The 20667-nt window shown below is 39.5% G+C and overlaps 1 protein-coding gene across 1 annotated transcript in view; it reads left to right on the top strand.

The window, feature by feature from the left end:
* Window positions 1–20667, top strand: part of usta (uronyl 2-sulfotransferase a) — a 50695-nt gene that overhangs the window by 10793 nt on the left and 19235 nt on the right. The window contains exon 2 of the mRNA XM_034900215.1: window positions 18184–18227. Within this exon, the coding sequence (XP_034756106.1) occupies window positions 18184–18227 (44 nt within the window). The remainder of the gene's footprint in view (window positions 1–18183; window positions 18228–20667) is intronic.

Raw genomic sequence — 20667 nt, forward strand, 5'->3', positions numbered from 1 at the left:
CGCTTAAACACCGACAGGGTTTGAATGAGAATCTGCAAAAAGTGTGTACACTACTGGCAACATTCCATAACTTAATCCATAGTCTCAATTTTAAAGAGCATAATCAAATGTGATATAGATCAATGCAGGTTTCTTACATATTCCTTTTCTTTTAAAAACTTTAGGAATAAATAATGAGATATTTCATTCATTTCTGGGCTGAGGTAGATTAATGTAATGATGGCAAAAGGAGTGGGTGGACGCTCTTCAGGACGGCCTGAAAAGCATTTTTGAAATGTTCAGATGGAATGTGGTCGTCCCGCGTGGAAAGCAAACCTCCCTTCAGCCAAATCTCACACCTTTGTATCAAAATGTGCTCTCCTCCTCTGAAACCCACCTTTGTCTCCTACCACCTCTCTGTCTTTCTTAGCGTCCTTTCTTTTTTTTTTACGCTTACACATTTTTTCCTCAACACCTGTCTCTCATGTGTAGACAGCAGTGCAAAATGGGACTGACCGCACATCATACAAACCCTAACATAAAAATGAGGGTTAGTGCTAAAATACACATCCTTCTATCGCCGGTCACACTTATGAACTCTTCAATATCCAGTTTTGTTTCTTCGTATTTACCCTCCAAACAACAGATCTTTCGACCGCTAAAGCCGCAACCGAGACCCACTGTAGTGCTGCACTTCTAAGCGGCAACCGTGTACAAATGGTCTGGTCTGTTGGCAAAATCACATTTTCCAGATTTTTTTGAAGAGACATCTTGAGTAAAAGCAAGTTTGGACACAGTCCAAAGTTAACAAAGACTTTATCCAAAGAAACACAAACACCAAGCTTCCAAGAAGTTGTTCTTGTCCCCGTCCAGTTTAAGATGGGAAAGATTCTCGGCAGGGGGATTGGTTCAGCAAAAGAGTCAGCGGGTGTGGTCACTGGTGTTAATTACAGGGTTGGAGAGGGATGGCTTGCATTTTACTAGTGTGTGTGTGTGTGTGTGTTGAAAGAGAATGTGATGGACTCAAATTTAAACATTTCACCTAAGTTACTTTTGGAGCAGCCAGTGAGGTTCAGGAATGTAACAATAATCTAGTATCTCCTCAGACTTTAACAAGAGGTCAAAGGGTATGTTAGGTCCTCAGATAAACCCAACTTGAGGTTAAATGGGTAACTCTGTAGTTTGTGTAGACCTGACTCTAAAATACACAGACAAAGTTTCTACAAAGTATGGGAACAATTTACAAACTTTTTGGAAAGCCAGCAAGATGTACAAGATGCATAGGTTGTATATTTTTAACTTTCTGACTTTGTAATACAGATATTGCAAGAGTTTTTTTTTTTTTTTTTCTGTTTTTTCTTTCTGGGTTTTTTATTTTAACAAATGCATTTTCTTTCTATGTGCTAAGCAGACATGTTTGTCGTTTGTTGTGGTTGTTGTCGTAAAAGTTGAACATTTTAATAAATAAAGTTCTAAAAAAAAAATAATAATAATAACACACAGTGTTTCTACGCCCCTTGAAAAGCCATCCGCTGTTTGGCCTGGTCCACTGGCCTAGATCCTAGTTGTGTAGTGTTTCCATTGGCCTGGCCCGGAGCAACTTGCCTGTTTCTTGGCCTACTGGCACCTTCCTGCTGCCCCAGTACGGCTGGAACTGGGCTGAGTTTGTGCCAGTTGGACCTACCTGTCCTGTAAATCCATCCATCACTGCTGAAAACTGTTCTAATTCTTTACCACAAATTCTCACCCTAAGAGTTGCAACGTTGTCTTCCAATATTTACCCAGTCTCCCTTTTCTTTCTCACCGTCTCCCTTCCTCTTTTTCTGTTCACATCTGTTCCTTTGCCACTTTCTCCCTCTACATCTTCCTGCCTTGTATCTCTCCTCCTTGTGTTTCCTCTTCTGGAAGTCTGCAAAAAAACATCCAAATAACATTCTTTCCTGAACAGCAAACTGAGTGAACATGTGCGGCCTTCATGTGGTCCTACACACTACACTGGATGTGTATGATACACACACACACACACACACACACTGCCATGCCACTGGGTGCATTGGCAGTGTAGTAAGCCAGCTGGAACGTGTGCGTCTCTAATCACTACATGCAGTTCCATTACATTCTCAACCGCAGGATCACAAAACCGCTGTCTCTCTAAGCTCCCCTGTATCTTCTTCCACCCATTAGCTTGCCCATTCATGTGTACGTGTTTATCGTTTACGCGTTTTATCTGTGAGAGGGAGTTTGCCGCCCGATCCATAAACAAGCATCACCACGTCAGGGATTCCAAGTATGCACATCATGTGTGCTGATTGCAGTCCATTAAAACCTTCTGTAAATGATAAAGCCAAGACGTACTTGACAGATTTACACAATCTGTTGGTGTAAATTGCTGCTCTTTCTCTGTCTGAGGGGAAAAAATTCACTTTAGTTTATGTCTGTTTGGGATTTTTGCTTTAGGGAACACAGCTGAGTGCAATCTCAAAATACAGTAAAAGAAGAAATACCAGAGCACAGCCTTTGAGGATAAATAGCAAACATTAGTTTCCAATTCCATCAGCCAGTTGATTAAGTTGTATATATCCTTCTTAACTGTCTCAGCTCTTCACAGTCGCTCCAAAAACAAAAAAGTCTCTTAAGGACAGTTTACCACAAAATTGGAAACCATCATTATCTATCTTCCTTATGTAAGTGTCTTCAAGTGCCTTTGCCCTTGACTCTAAAACTTAAACAACAAAACAACTGTATTGTTGTTGTTATGTTTCATAACACGTTGTTGTGCTCGTCTTGGCTCTAGCATGTAGCTAAGTGTCGGCTTGTCTATAATTAGCTACTCGGTTGTAATGAGGTGTTTCTGAAGAGCTAAAGGGAACCGCTGACCGCCAGCTAGCATAGCGTAGCCCACATTGCTAAATTAAAGAGAGCCTCAATCTTCAAGGCCACGCTCAGCTGGAGCCCACACTCACAGACGGCAGCCAAGTGCGCTTTAGTGAGTAGTAAACATACAAAACATTCAGAAAAAAGTCTCTACATTTTGTTTATTTCTGGTGTTATAATGCACCATGTTGGATTTATATGCCTAGTGTTTCCTTTTGGTGTAGTTAAACAAAAGAAACCCAGTCCTCAAATCTAGCTACAATGAACTACAATGACCACAGTTCATTGCCCGCATATAGCAGCATGTGGACACGATAATTTGAAAGCGAGCCATTGTTAATTTAAAATAAATTGTATTTGTTTCACAAAACAAAATTTAACCCAGTTACCCAGTGGTAAAAGAAGTATTCAGATCCTTTACAGTAATTGGATGAGAGCAGCAATAAGACGATCCAAAAATACTCACTTTTCTATGTAAATGTCCTGAAAAGTAGAACATACGTAGTATCTGCAAAAGGTACTTGACCATCAAAAATAAAATCTTTTCGTTATGGGGCACTGTTTCTTTAAGAGTGATATAATTATATAAGCTGGATTTTATTGCTGTAAGTTTAGGTGGAGCTGCTTTATACACTAGCCTGTTTTTCAATCTACTGTATAACAGTGTATCATAATTTATAATCTGATTACATGTGTTGTTAAGTAAAATATTAATCTGCGAAAGATAAATCTAGTGGAGTAAAAATTACAACATTGCCCTGTGAATGGTAGCAGTATGCAACTTAAAATAGAAATACTGTACCCAAGTACAAGTAAAAGGATACTTGTAAAATGAATATATGTTCTCATAGTACAGTAGATGTAAACCAACGACTTGTGCCAAGTATCAATACCCTTATTCATCAATGCAAGAAGCATACATTGCTCCGTCACATGTGTTAATATAGACCGAAGTGTAGCAGTTACTGCCTGTCTATTTATAAGAGCAGAAGATCCCAGTGGTCAAAATAAAGGGATAGAAGGATCAGGATTGTGTTTTGTGTTCTGGTTGACGCCTGTGATTTGGATATAAATACATGTTTTTAAGGGAAACGGGTAAAAGAGTAGACTGGTCCTCCTCATGCATTGTTTTCCTCAATATCCATATGTCCTTTACTTTTCGGCTCCCTTTATCTCTTCTCCTTCTTTATCTTTATCTCTTCCTTTTCTTTAATCCCAGTGACATTGTCATCTCCCAGACTAGAGTCTCAATGAGTGGGACAGATCCCTGCTTGTTTATTTAAAGGCAGAGCTAAAAGCAACATGACACATTGATTACAGGCCAGTGCAGACTGTCTGAGTTTGTGAACTGTGACAGGCAGCATGTGGACCAAAATTATCATGAGGGACCATAAATACCGTTGGACAAATGTTTCGAGCAGTGATGCTGTGTGGTTTGGTGCTGACAAATCTTGCATGTCAGTGACATGTTGAGGTTTCAAAATGTCTTTGGATCCACTTGGATCCAGCTCTTATTAAACCCATACGTTTAGAATCGGGCGTGGATGCAGTATAGTTTTATTCTTGTCATTCTGCTCCCATGCCATGTTAATATTTAGCACAACGTGGATTTTTCACACCTCCTTTTTTTAAAAAAGATACAAAAACTGATATAGAAATATGCATGCCAGTCACAGGTGGATAAATGAATCAATACCAGTAGAAAGGAGACTGCCCAACTGCGATTGAGAGTTAATCATCTTAGCTGCCCTCAAATGACAATGAGCTGACCGTCAGACGGTGTTTATGAATCAAAGCTAGTTATTTGTTTTCACAGCTTTCTCTGTGAGCTAGTGTTTTGTCTGATTTTGAAGCCATGTCCACGTTTCCCGAGAGGCTAGTCAAGGGTGAGAGAGTTTCCCTCACCTTAACACCGTGGAGCTCTACCAGACCTGTATTAGCATGAATCAACAGCGTTGGCGTGTGGATGCTGTTTGTTTGCCTCTGCCTTGCGTTGCGTGCGTACAGTAGCTATATGTGTGTGAGGGAGAGTGGCTCTGCAGGGTGCCTGTTGGGAGAGTAAAGTGCAGGGTTTCAGTGTGCTGCCTCTTACCAAGATGTGATATACTATGTATCCCTGCCTTAACACAGCCAAGGGAGATTTAGCACCTTCAACCCTCCGTCCGCCCCTAATAGAAACAGAAACAGAGAAGGAATACACTTAGTCTCTGCTGCCACTGAAAGGAAACACATTTTATGAAGGAAACTGGGTTCCTTATGACCAATAATATTTGTATATTTCTACACAGCTTCTCCTTTAGAGCTTGTGGTTTAGGTTTTGGGTGCCAGACAAGCTCCAATATTAGCACATGAGTTGGCGAAGAAAGAATGACCAAAATGTAGTGATGCTCAGAAGCTCACTGCGCATTTGTTGTGTTGAAACAAACATGTCAACAAAAAGGTATCTGCTCATTAGTGCCATTATTATCTTAATGAATTCCTCTTTATCATAATCAGGTAGATTTATTATGTCATGGCAGCTTAAGGACCTATTGTTTCAATAAGCACTGTTTATAAAAGCAATATTTATTTTTTACACTAATTACAAAGTGGTATTGAAAGAAGCAACATGGTCCAACCAGCTGTGTGGAAATGAGAGTTGATGGGAAATTAGACGATTACGTCGCGTTATAGATTATGTTAAAGGGCATTAGAACAAGTTGCAGCATTGTTTGTTGACTTAGTTTGACTCAAAGAGACTCATAGTGTCAGGAAAGATTTTTTTTTTGACAAAACAATCTGTATTCCATGCAATTACATCAGGCTCTATCCAGGGCTCTGGTTTAACCTTTATTTTTATTTTCATTGGCAATTGGGAAAAGATTTCTTGTTCATCTGTACATTGCCACTAGTGAACTCCGGATGTGGAGCCTCATCTCAGTCTTTAAAATGCTTACAAATTCCTGCCACTTACTTTTGTCACCAAAAAACTGTAAATCATACAGTCAGTATGAATCAGTTTACTGAACCTCTGTTAATAGGAAGCCAAAAATTATGTTTTTGCTTATTAAACACTTATATGTCAAACACCTACATGACTTGCTCCAGCAGGTGGCTGCTTTTATCTGTCCAGTTGTGTCCAGATCTAACTGCCTCTAAATGTTATGCACCATGGGCATGAATCAACTACACATGCTACTATTACTTCCTCAATTTAGTCACTTCAAATCTTTTGTTACAGCTGGTTCTAAAAACAAAACTTTCCCATTGTCTCTTGCTGTAGACTGTAGCTGTTTTATGTATTTCATTGGGGCTCTTATTGTTGCAATGGTCAACAGTGCACACTATAGCTTTCAGATTGTGCTGTTAAATGTGATGTGTGATGGTGTTGGATTGATTATAAAATGTCCTGATTGTTACTGCAGTTTCAAAGGCTTCATCTATAAATACTATGCTGTTCTTGGAAGTGGGAGCTGCCATCTGTTGTTTATTGCTGGGTTGTTGCTCTTTGCTGTCTTTCTGGCCACTGTGGTCCACTGAAGTGCCAAACGCCTGTCACTGCATTATCACCAGACTGTTCAAACATTGCCACTCCATTTAGATTGTTCACTTCAGTTGTATAAAACGCTTTTATTTTCCTATTAAAAAAGAATCTGTTCAGTTAGGATGCTTTGTAGTCTGTAGACAGTAAACATGTTTTTTATTATGCAAGCATGATATGTGATACATCAACTGTTATTCAAAACATTGGTTAAAGTTCTCTTCTTCTTCTTCACTGCTGCATATCACCATCAACAACATGTGCTTGACACATGGCAAATGCACTTTATTTGGCACCTGATGAGGGTAGGGAAAAAATAACGTGTTAGGAAGTGTGCGTGCGTGCGTGCGTGCGTCCGTGCACATGTGTGTGGAGTTTCAGGAGGCATTACGATGATGTCATGGGGAACAAGGTGTTCTGCTGCAGACGCACATCCTGTGACTTTTGGTAACAGGCACTGTTAAATGTCCCTGCACACATTACACACTCACACACATACATACACACTCACATGCATGCACATATGCACTTTTTTTCTCTTGGCCATTTAGGTCCTTGTTTTTTACCCTCTCACACACGGATACAAACTGTACGTGCAATCAAATGTTCAAACAAGACACACATACACACACCTTACTTTTACATTCATGTTTTTTACGCTGTCTTTTATATATCACACACATATGCATACATATTCTGAACATCTGATCACAAAACAAGGGAGTGGCGGCGGCCCGGTCCAGCAGCGGTTTAACCTGGCACTGACCAGCGCTGCAGACCAAGATGGAGCCCGACAGCAGTTTCCGTCAAATTAGTATTTATGTAACAGATGATGCAGGCACGAAGGCCAGGGCACTGCCACCATCAAGTGTATAATTAGTGAGAGGTTTGGGGTTTCACAGACTCTGGTAATACATGTAAAAGCACACACACCACATACATGCAAAGTACCGAATACGCATGCACAGACAGATATTTTAAAAACTTTAAATACGAGTGTGCATTTGAAATGATTGCAGAAACACACAAACAAAGCCTGAGCATTCTGGCAACTAGACTGCATCTGCACAGCACGGCTGTGTATGGAAAAGAGTCGAAAACAGGTGGAGAAGGAAAATCATGGTTTGGAAGAGTTTAATTCTTCCAAAGTGGTAATTAGGTACGAAAAATATTACCAGTACATGATTATAATGATGATGTATTATGGGGATTAAAGTACAGCAATTACCTCATTTAAATACATCAGCTATTGGCCATTTGTGGAAAACCTCCTGGCATTTGGGCACGATGCAGCTTTGATTAGTGTTGGCCTTGCTCCTGGTCTGATTTTCTGTCAGCAGTGAGTAGAAACATTTCTGACTCTGGCACCTGATTGCACTGACAGTTTATGGCAAATGTGTCTTTTTGTGAAACTTCCATTGCTACAGTTGTGTTTGGGGTTTATTGTGCAGTCACTTTCCCTACTTTGTTCATGCACTGTTACACATCTATTTTGCTGCCATGGTTATATATTGTCATAGAGTTATACTTTATTTGACCGACTAGTATTTACTATTTCCACAGTGAATAAATAGGACTTTGATGATGATGATGATGGTTTTGTTATATAGGCTGTGGCTTTCAGATTTTGAGTTTTTTATGCCCCAGCACATGAGTGTATGTCTTCTGTTCTTATGGTGTTAAAGAGGTAACTGTAACCTTTGCATAGGAACATATTGCAGCATTGATTTATTGGATAAAACAGGAGTAATACATTTTACAAATTTATTCGTGGAACTTACTGGGGGATTTTAACATTTTGAATCCTTTTGGTATGTGTCTTGTTAATTGACAGCAGGTGATAGTTCCTGACCTTTATGTGTTGCGTTAATATACCATATGTCTGGAATGGATCATCTGTGTGCTGAAATCACACCACTCCAAGTCCTATAAAGGTCTATTGTGGGGGCCCATGAGAAAAGTAGCACACTTCAGTGGACTACAGTCACAGATTGTGTGGAACACTCACTTTTTCCCCCCTTTGGAAAGATTTTATGACATGGTCTCAGTTTTGACAAGGCCATCCAGAAAGCTTACTTGTTCCATTCCATCATTTCTTCTGTCTACCACCGTCCTTTACAGTATCTCTCAGAAATCTTTTGCCTTCTCTTTAAGTGCCTCTCTTCTGTCCTTCACTCCGGTGTGAGACTTAGCACCACACAGGCTCTCTTTTTGCAGCATGTTTGTTCTACAGGACCAAGCTGCTGCACTGTCTTCGGCCATCTGATAAGGACTGCTGTTGCCGCCGCAGAGAGATGAGATCAGATGTTAGACTTCAGACTAAAGGCATCAAAATAAATTTCAATTCAATATGTAACTCACACATGGTTGACACGTACACGCATGGACACGCACATTGCTATGATTAAAGTTCTGTCGTAGCTTATAACTGTATACGGAGGAATGCATGCATCTCCTGTCATCGTCCATAAGACAAGGGTCCTTCTAACAGCTGGTTGAGCCCCTGGGCCAGCACTTCCTGTCAGGAAGCAATAAAATCCTATTACACTCAATAGGCAGTATAGTTCTTGAACATTACAGCCAATACTCATCATAGTGTGTTTTGTTTAAGTTCCTAATTTTCATTTTCTTTCACAAATAACCCCACTAGATAACATTAGACAGAGGAACTGCTGGGATGGTTTTTGAATATGTACTGTATTTATTTCAGTCATTGTGTGTGTTCCAGTACATACTGTATTTACAGGTCTGTATATACTGTGTCTGTGTGTGTGCTTCCTGGTGGAATCATTATGTTTTTCTCTGTTGAAGGCATTTTAGGCCATTAAGGAAGCGCTAGCTGCCAGAAAGTACAATTCATCTTCTTTTGCTGACCTCAACTGAGGGCTCACAAACTGATTTGATAACAATTTGTTCCGATTTCCCTCTTAACTCTTCTCCTCTCTGTCCCTCCCCCTGACTTTCTTTCTTTTCATTTCCTCGCTGTGCTGCAGACTACAGCAGCTGCTTTTCCTGAATCTTCCATCACATGACAAACCCAGAGGAATTCAGGTTCTCTGTAGTAATTCACTAGCTCTTTCAGATCCCTCCTTCATATGGTACTTTCTTGTCTTCCCTCCATTCCCAGAACTTTATGCACACCCCCACAGTGTCCCACAGGGAGCAGAAAAGCAGGTGATTTACATTGCACTACACAGACGTTTTGCATGTGTGCATGAATGTTAGTCTGCAGACCTGTATGCTGTTTGTTTTTTCTTGTAATTTAGTAAGAGAAATTAACGAGAATACAGAGGAGATTGTTAAGGGAATAGTTTTACATTTTGGGAAATACTATTACCCCTAAATCTAATAGGGTAATGCACTGCAAGGCAGATTTTTCTTACCTTTGGACAGAGCCAGGCTGTTTACCCCTGTTACTAGTCTTTATGCCAAGCTAAGTTAACTACCTGCTGGCTCCAGCTTCATACACTGAACAAAATTATAAATGCAACACTTTTATTTTTTTCCAAAAGGCCTATTTCTTGAACCCTGGTCAGTATCTGGTGTTTAACACCCCTCCGTAGTGCCAGACGCCATCGGATGTGAGCATTTGCCCAGTCAAGTCGGTTACAACATCAAACTGCAGTCAGGTCAAGAGAGAGAGAGGAGGACAGAGAACAGAGAGAGACAGAGAAAAAACTGTTCCTTTAGGTTCTGATTTGCTATGTTGTGGCCTAATTCAGGCTCTTCACATATGCGATTGTTTCGACGCGTGTCCTTGGCTGTGGGGTTAAAGCGTGCTGCTCTGTCCAACTGTGATATAGAACACATTGCTGGTCTTTCAGATTCCAGGCTTTCTCAGTGGCTACATGCACATCCAAGCATGAAACCTTAAGCAAGCAGATAGCTGACATTCAGTGTGAAATCCCATACAGTGGGAGAAATCCTGCAGGTTTGAGACTCAAGAACCATTTTTTTGGAACAATTTGAGATTTGTGCCATTTAGGTACATCCTGGTGTTTGTGTGGAACAGTTAAACATATAAAGCACTGATTCTTGACATGTAACAGCAGTAGTTGCCCAGCCTTGGTGTTCATAATGGCTGATTTTTAGTTTATTCACAGAGGAGGCAGAAAAAAAAGAACCTTTCATGGCTTCAACATCATGACAGGCCAGAAAAATACAAACTAGCTGCATGTTAAGATTTTGGTTCACCAACAGTCTGAAAATATCTGGTTTGGTGATGATTGTGCCACTAGGCACCCATCTCTTTGTGTTTTTCCATATTTACTGTATCTATAACATGCTTTATTTGGGACTCAGCAGCATCACCACTGAATCCTACAAGGGTGTAGATAGTTTATAGTTCCCACAACCGGCTGTTTTTACCATGTCAACATTGTCATGATGAAAAGAGTTGTAATAACACAATGTAATCCTTTTTTCTCATCCCAGTTCATATATCTGTTTTAGTGCTAGTGGGTTCCTTTAAGATCTCAACACAAGCAGGAACGTTTTAATCAGATTGCAGTGGCATTTCACAGGAAAGTAATTTTGTCAGTCAGCACTAGGCTCCGTATAGACAATGAAGCAGAGGAATATAGTGATAAACAAGCTTGTTGCCAAAAAATAGAACATGGACCGATTTAGCTTGGCTGAGGCCCAGGGCCAAATGAGCTATATTGTAAACAAACAATTAATGCACCGAGTTTTTCTGGCTTCTCTCACTCACAGGCTGACCCTTCTGTCCCAGTTGTAGCTGAACCATTGCAGTGGTAAAATTCAAGACTATTACAGTAAAAGCTTCCAGTTAATATAATGTGTAAAAACACTTAATCAACATAACATAACAGCAAAAACAACAAAATATTATTTCTTTTCAAACTAAAGATTAAATTCTGTTGTAATTAACATAAGATTTATACTTCATACAGAAGCACTTAGTAGTACTGAGTCAGATTAATTTACTGTGTTTTCATGTCATACTCAGCCAGAGTCAAAGCTAATCAGACAGCCAATAAAAGACTTGATGATAGTAAGTTGAGGTAAGTTGCGGTTGGTTTAATGGGTTGGCTGCTGAAGTGTATCTGCCGCTTTTGTTGTTGTATGAGGGTCCACCATTTTTTTTTAAATCTTAAATTATTATAGTCAGAAATTACATGGATTTTGTTTTGAATCAATGTCATATACACAGAAATATATTGTTTAAGTTAACCATAGGTCATTTTGAGAGGTGTGTGGGAAAATCACTGGTCAGTCAAAATGACATATCCAGAATGACAGTACAGACGTTTAAGCACTCCGGTGCTCACTGAAGAAGAAGAAGTGACTTGTCCAGAATTTGCTGATGGAGAATGCAGTTTACCATAAATCATTGACAGAATCACACCCTGTAATTAACAGTAATTTCTGATTTTTACGTATCTTTCTTATTATTTGGGCAATATAGACATGATTGCCTACATGACTTCATGGACAAAGAGCATTTCCATTGCTGCCTGACTAGTTGATGAGTGATTGCTTCTCCTACTTTGGCTTTGTGGTGTCAGACATCTATTAGGGTTTCAACTGTTTGCCCAATTTTCTATTTCATGGCTCATTTCTTCATTTCAAAGCTTGATTTTCAGAGGCAGTCAGTGCTGCTCAATGACTCTGTGACAGCCTGCCTTTTTTCTCATCTTCATTCAGCCTCATCAACTGTCTCTTCAAATTTTGATACCTTGAATGACTCAGCTGGGATCTCATAGATCAGTTAACTTTGTCTATTGTGAAATCTACCGATGGTAGTTTGAGAGTTCAAAGTGCGTTATTCTCAAAATAAAGTTTGAAATGAACCAAAAGAAATATGCAAGATTTGATTCAAATGTGTTCCTTACATTAAAGTGTGCCAGTTATGAATGCCATGGCTTGTCATGTGGCATCTTTGTCAACTACAGCGCTAGTTTACTATGAACTATTTTTAAAACATAATGTACAAGCATACGCATGAATCATTTTCTCATATAAGTCACTCCTGTTTCTTTTTTCTTGAAATTGGAAATTATTAAGCATTTCTTCTTTTTGTATGCAAATATGTCTTTAATTTATATCTTCTGGGCTTCACAGCTACCCGAGTCAACCCTGCTTTGCTGGGTCATTAGTTCAGCGGTACATTCATGTCGTACAGTATACGGTGTCCACAAATTACATGCTGACTGTCATCCTGATGTCTCCCAACCCCTGCACATTTGTACGCATGTGTGTCTTCTACTCCATTTAAGTAACCAAAATTTTAGGGGAGCAATAAGTCCACAAATTAGTCTCCCTACGTTGGGCACCTGCAATAACATAGTAACAGCATAGCCTTTCTATTTATATCACAAAGTTGTTTGACCATTGTTGATTCTCAAGTGACTGAGGGGTAATATGAAGCAGGGCGTAGTGGGTGGAGACCCTGACCCTTTGCTTAACTCCCTTCTGTAATTAGGGTAGATGGGTCGAGCTACAGGTCTTAATGGAGGGCCACTCCCTCACTCCAAATCAAAGGGTTGGCTGACCACACACACAAACACACATTTCACAGACTAACACACACATAAAAACGTGTATGTAACTCTTACACACTGACTTTGTTTGCATATGCTCTCTATTATGGCACACATATTTAGTAAGGACTATAACCATAGACATGTATTTGGTTTAACTGGGTGTTTCACAAAGCTGGATCAGGCAGAAGTTATGTAATTTTAGACTGCAGTGCAGACTGTCTTAGCTATATATCTGTCTATCCACCCTGTTCATGTTTAATTTAAAAATGACGCGCTATTTCCCTAGAAGAAAGTCAGTTTAGGAACTTGAAATAAGCCCACACCTTTCATTCTTTCATTTCCGTCTGATGCAGAAACTACAGCCGGATGTGGTTAAGGATGAGAGAGTTTAGTCTTCACAGTGTGTGGAACCTGTAATCTGGTTTCACATACTTGTAGTACATTCCGGAGCAGCAGCTCTGTAACCTTCCGTCTTTGCTTTGAGTTGTGTCCCACAGCAAAGCGAAGGGCTCTTAACTTCAACACTGTACCGATCCTCTTGGCCTTATTGTCAACAGCCATTCCTGTGTGGTTTTCCGCTCCCACCTCGGTCTATTCTGGGACGTGTTCTTTCCTAAGCTCTACTTAGCTAGCTCGCCAATTTCACGAAGAAAATGAAGTGGTCTATGCTCTAAATATATGTTTATGAAATTCCCAAACTCACTGTAGCATTCCTGAAGCAGGCCAACTCCAAAGGGAAAATTCCAGAGCCTTAAGGAATTGTTCTGGGATGATTCGGTTAAAGCCTGATAGGTTATTCCCAAGACAAAAGTAGAGATCTCTACGTTACACCATACAGTTTTCTTTGGTGAAATCAACTGTCAGGAAATATCATCAAACCTTTTTCAACATTGAATAAATACATTTCTTATAGACCCCAGCTATGTGTCTTCCATGCCAAAGAAGATGAATCCTGTGGCAGTATTCTACTTAAAAACTCTTTCTGCATTCGCCTTTTCTCTGCTTGAATCCAGATCTCTGAAATGTTTTCCACATCTCAGACTTTATTTTTATGTTTTAACAACCAAGGTTATCAGATATTTGTGGGCATGGATCAACAATGGCATGTCATCTTCCTGCCCGTGCCGGAGCCAGAAATATAGTTACGACAAGCGTGGATGTGACCGACATAGCTTACAGGTTGTTGTAAGTTAACCCCCCTAAATGAACAACAAAGTCAAAGAGTCATAATTTCACTGGAGTGAAAAAATCAGCTAATGAGGTGACTAATTGATGTAGGTGGTAATTTGCTTTAACAAGTTCCTGGACAGAGGGCAGCAGCTGGCCTTGTTTTGTACCTTTTTCTTTTTGTCTGAAGTTTAATTGGATGCTTCTTCTTTTTAATATGCACGGTTTATAGTAAGTGTGCACTGCACACACAAATTTAAGGATATAGATGTTTGATAGTTCTTTGCTGTGGTGAGAGAGTTTGTTTTCCTAAAATATATGGGGAAAAATAATGAGTTTGACAATGGGTTCCCTCACCAGATGCACAATAAGTAGATCCTGTTGGATTTTTTTTATTCAGGCAGAAAACAACATTTATGGGAATAATCAGCTTCACAGAGTTTCACATCTTGTTCTGCTATATAAATCACATTGATTCATATTTCAGCTTGGACAGTATTAGCTTTTAACTTGAATTACTTGCATGTGTGGTTCAGAAAAAAATATAATATGTGTTGATTTGTGGAGACGTTGTGCTTTTATTTGCCACACAGGTCTTCTATTGTTGCGGAAGCTACACCCACTTACAAAGTGTGTTGTCATCCCTCAATGGCACAGATTGTATATAACAATACAACAATCTGCTTCATGCTTTAAGGATTCTACATGCTTGTTTGGTCTTTTATTTTTATTTCATTTTATTGCAATTTTCTGGGAAATATATAGACTATATTGATAGATTATTTTAGAATATGCTGATTAAAACTATTGCAATACTGATTTATGTTGTTCATCTTGAAGTATTGATTAGATAATTGTACTTAGTAATGGTTCTGCAGCTGCTCTTAGCCAGAGGCGAGTCCATGGTCTTGTGACACAGTAATCCAATTAACCATTTAGGTACAGGCCCATGCATACCCATACTCCAGTTAGTTTTTCCTTCAATCACACATGCACGCAGGCAAGCGCACACACACACACACACACACACACACACACACACACACACACAAACACTACATGAGATAAACATAAGGATGTTCAAAGATGACCTTTGTTTAATTTGGGAATGCTTCCTTCACTTCTTAAGTTAGCCTTTTGCCCTCTCCGACTTAACTATTTCTTCACTTGACCGTTTATGACTTGTTTATTAGTAGTGCCTATAAATTAAAAGTTCCAGTGCTCCTTGGCATAGCTTTTTCAAGTCTTTTAACAAGAAATTCTACTGGAGAGATTTAGCACCAGTCTTCCACAAGATATTTCCTCCGTTGGTGTTTTGATGAAGGTGTCATTCTGACAATTTCCCATAGGGACATGGACAGATTATAAAATAATGGGACCATTGGCACAGATGTGAAGAAAAAGACCCTTTCTTACCAAGAGTTATATGAGAAGATTGATACCACTGTTACATCTGGATGCTAAATATGAAACTAACGCAAGCAGACGGCTAAATAATAGCACAACGACTGAACACATAGGGAAGTAGCTTGCCTTGATCTGTTAAAATGTAACACATTCTGCCTACCAGCACCTCTAAAGCTCACTCAAGTTATGTCTATTTTTTTTATTTTAAACAAATCTGTGTATAAAAACGGAAGTGTAGAAACAACAAATCTGTATTTTACAGTGGGTTATGTGCCGGACTATTTACAGTAATCCGTTCATCCTGGGTTGATGTTTGGTGACTCTGAGGCCCATAGTGTAAGATCAACTTCCGGGATTGCTTTGGTGCCGCGGGAAATTCCACCGGATGCATGTATTTTCCTTTTCCTTCTGGTTTCTTGGTGTTGGAATTTTAAACTCTGGATTTAAGAGGATTATTGTTGACTGCTCCTATGACCTCTGCATGGTAAATTGAGACAGCTAGCTAGACTATCTGTGAGTTTTTTTCTCACACGACTATTTTGCAGCAGTTCCGTGTGGAGCTTAGCACCGCCCTTAATATTTGTTTGGTTTAAAGAAATGCCAGTACACCAGAGCATGTTTTCCTACCATCCTGTAATGCAATGTCAACTAGCTAGACCTGCCTCCCTCTGCAGCGTGTTGATGGTAAAGTGAGACTAATACTCATCCAATCATTCAGTGACCCCTATCTCTTGGGAGCATTGCAATCGTTTCAAGGAAATTGTTGAATTCTAATATTCCTGTGTATTTGTACGAACAGATGGAGCAGTGTAGAGGACAGAGGGAAGTAATCACACCATAGATTGGTAATAATAAATCATAGAAACACTGAGAACAATAAAAATACAGCTTTTAGTGGGCTGTTTGGAATTTAAATAGTTCTTAATCAAGCCAGAAAGTGCCAAGACAGTGTCATCCACTATGCTGAATTATAACAGTGGCTCAGGGGACAATAGGGTTGGCGAGTTCATAGACTGTACAGTGTCTCTTAAAGTTAATTTTCCTCTCTCTGTGGGTAGTGGGGGCGTGCGACAGCTGTCAGCTTTTATGATCCTTGTACCCTGGAAAAATTAGTTCCAATCCCTTATCTAAAACGCTAATGAGAAGCACACACGGGGAGGTTGGGAGGGTTTGTAAGTCGTGGGGGGTGGTTGTCCCTGATGGATGACAGAGGAAGGAACAGAGAGAGAGTCTGCCTCTCTGCATCCTCGCCCTGACATGACCTCCGATGATTTGGAGAAGATCTGTAAACCCCCCTTCAGCATTCCTACGGAAAACTGCATAAATTCATGAAAGAGAAACAAAGACAGATGCAGCCAGAAAAAAAACGAGTCTAAAAAACACCTGAGGGTGAGCATAGTGCAGCTGTGTCAGTTTATACATCCACCTCCTGACGAATTAATGAGCCACAACACACACAGAAAGTTAAGCAGGTTTTGTAGAGTATAACTGCAGTGTGTGTATATGTGTGTGATATTGTAACAGGGCCAAACCGAGCCAGATTGTAGCTCAGTGTATGGCTAATTACTTAAAGCTTACGCACCACTTTCTCATGTATAAACAGTAGTTACACATTCATACAATATACTTCCAGCACAAAGATACAGAAACATCTCTAAGTGTGTGTCAAGTGGGAAACTTTTACTGGTTATAAACCAGCATATGTGATCATGCATTGGTTCTAGCTATTTCAATCTGTGTGTTGATCATTTCAGAGACACAAGGAGAGATTATTCTCTTATGTAATATAATACATAGTTTTCTCTTTAGAGTTGTACTTGCCCCACACTCTTAAATTTGTCTTCTTCCTTCTCTACTGGGCGAGCCACCTAAATGCTGTATATTTGATGGGAAGTGATGCGTCTTTGTGTGTCTGGATGAACCAAAGAAAAGGCCGCTGTCTGAAAGCCAGGGAGTGGATTTGGAGAGTGGGCAAAAAAGCAGGCACAGATCCTAAGCGTGGGGCAGCTTTGAATGAGCTCCATTGTTCCCTCATAAAACAGCTTTACAGTATTCAATATACTGTATATATACTGTATAAAGAGGTTGTTACTCTCTTTGTGACGTCCTCAGAGGGAATGCAGAAGAACTACGCTGTTTTCTGTGGGTGACTTTGGCAAAGGATGACAAAGCTTTTGATTAACGGGCATGATTAAAAAAAAAAAAGCAATGCTTCGTAGGGTTGGACATCGTTTGGATTTGAACAATTCTGATTCCAATTCCGATTCTTCCTTTCGATTCCGGTTCTTATCGTTTCTCGATTCCGATTCTTTGAGGGGTGGAGTTGAAGTGGATCACATGCTTATTTAACAAATAAGTGGCAAGTTTTATCTTGATATAATGGTTGATTCATCTTTCATATTTTCTGAAAAAAATGCAGATACATTATTTTTTATGGACATACATACATGTGATTTGGGTAATCGCCATTGCATACTGTCTTGCTCGGATACTTTATTACATACATGTAATACATACATAATACTCTTTACTCCATTCTCAACATCTTTGCGGTTCTCAAACTAGTTACAAACATACAGTTCAAATACCTGCTTCTTTACACTGAAGTTCATACCTATTCACTATTTGTGCTTAAGATGTTTGACTCTTCTGTAAATTGTACTTCTATACTAAGTGGTTGTACTGTGGGTATGTGAGAATCCTAACATGTAAACTTTGTTGTCTTTGCAGGTAAATCGACATATTTGGATGACCACGGACCCCCATCTCCAAGAGTATGTGTTGGTCTCGATCTCTCTTTACGTCATTTCCCTTTTCACTCCTTCTCCTCTTTGATCCCATTTTCTCTACTTTTTGACCTTACATGTTTTTCCTACCCTCTCTGTCTCTAATGTGCTGCCCAGCCTTTCCAAGCCAGTTCAGTCCAGTCAGGATAAGGGTTAGGTCTGTGTGAACGATCTGCGTGCAAACTCTCTCTAAATACCAACTAGACCTGGCTCCAGTGCTACAGTAATGATCTCTCTCTCTCTCTCTCTCTCTCTCTCTCTCTCTCTCTCTCTCTCTCTCTCTCTCTCACACACACACACACACACACACACACACACACACACACACACAGTGCTGACACAGAGTCCTTGTATTCATCCAGCTGCATGTCTGCATGACCATCTCTCCTCTATACTCCCTATTTCTCTCCCTGCCAACTCCTTTCTTCCTCTGCCTGCCCTTTGTTCATTATCTCCTTGTTTAATCAGTCACCACCTCATTTTCACCTCATTCCTCAACTATTTGATCCCCTTGTCTTTTTTTCCATAATGTGATTGAATAGTCTGCGGTGTTGTTTTTTTGGTTTGGGATAACATTTAGCACGTAGCTAACCTGAGACTTCATCTAGTTTGGTTACATGTTTGTTTGGGGCTGATGTGAGCAGCTGTTCAGTAAGGTCACATCTGGGCTTTATTTGTGTGTGAGTGTTTACTTGTCTGTTCGGGCCACTAAGACAACCACAGTGCTTGTTTCATACAGATAACAGTGTTATTTATGTGAAACAAGCTGTGGTTGACTTGAACGCTGTGGAGAAGTTGTTTCTTGAGTCCAGTTTTGTTTGGGGAAATCATTATGAAACAGTCATTGATTCCACACCAGGCTCAAATGTAATGAAAATAAAATCTAATAAATCACAAATATTTCCCATTGAAGATATAGCTGAGAGTGTTACAGCTTTACTGTGTCATAAGTCAATTCTGAACAATTCTAAAAGTAGTATTTACATTATAATCCAAACACAGAAGCTCTGGAATTTATTTTGACACACAAATGTGTGATTATAATGGATAGGGAAGTCTCTGCGACACAGAGGAGACTGATCAAGATACATTTCTACTTTGTGAGAAATTTCTCTACTGTAGTTTTTGAATAAAACATTTCTTTCCAAATGTATAGTAATTAATGCAGACATTTTCAAAGATTTGTTGTTAGTATCGCCTGGATTAGGTCTGCAACTAATGATTATTGTCATTGTCGATTGTTCAGTCAATTATTGTTTCAATTAATCAATTAGTTGTTTAGTCTATAAAATGTCAAAGAAATGGTGAAAAATGTTGGTTGGTGTTTCCCATAGCTCAAGATGAGTCTTAAAATTGCTGGAGTGTGTTCGAGGTCATATATCGTTTTGAACAAGTCTTACTTTTCAATCCGTGCAACTCTAATGCTTTTTTTTTAATTTCGTGGTGTAAAACTGAATTTAGGGCTTAGTTAATGTTGTGATAAAGGTCTCTAATTTCATTCATTATGGTCTTATGAAGGTCTTAAAAAAGTCTTAAATTGACTTGGTGAAACCTGCAGAGACCCTGTTAAAAAGCTAAGAGAATTAATACATATTTATATACAATACATCTTTGCAGTTCTAATCTGGATCACCTTCAGTTATTGCTCTCAGCTTAGAACAGTAAGCTTTATTAGCAGCAACTTGTGTTGTTTTGGACTTTTTTCCCCCATGGTTTGGCTCTTTGGCTACATGTAGTACTGGCTGCCCTGTCCTGAGACTGGTGGAGCTTGTCTAGGCTCTAAATGGCCTGAAGAGCTCCAGACACAATTCAGGGCTGAAAACACTCTTGATATCTTACAGTAGATATCCCCCTAAAAAGAGCCTAAGGCAGTCAAGGAGGTTTGGTAAAGATGTAAATGGAACATTATCAGCCAATGAAACGAAATGTGATTTAAATTTGGGTAGTGAATAATTGATATGGCAATTTATATACAATCTAAAACCAATTTAATAAACTACTGTTATTGTGTAAGCCCCACCAAGTTCCCAAAGTTTGAAAATCAATGAACTTTTTTTCTCTCCTTCCTTTTGCACTGCCTGAATGACTTACGATTTAGTAGCTTTACTAATTACATGAACCCTCCATTGACACAGACAAGGCTGACTGTGATTATGCATTCACTGGTAACTTTGATTGATTCCATATAAGACAGGTGATGCTATGCCATGTCAGTGGCAAGCACTAAATAAACCACATCTCTTATGAACGTTTTTTTGTAACGTCCTACTACAGCTGATATTGATCTTCTATTTCAGCAGAGGTTGGTCGCATTGCAGCGTGTGCACGCAGAAGGCTGAGGTTCTGGTAAATAAATAGGATTAGTAAGATTAGAAATCGAATTGAAAGCTCAACGTTAATGAAAGCGTATAGAAAAACCAAAAAGCTC

This window comes from Etheostoma cragini, chromosome 18 (assembly GCF_013103735.1).
Source record: "Etheostoma cragini isolate CJK2018 chromosome 18, CSU_Ecrag_1.0, whole genome shotgun sequence".
In the NCBI taxonomy this organism is placed as follows: domain Eukaryota; kingdom Metazoa; phylum Chordata; class Actinopteri; order Perciformes; family Percidae; genus Etheostoma; species Etheostoma cragini.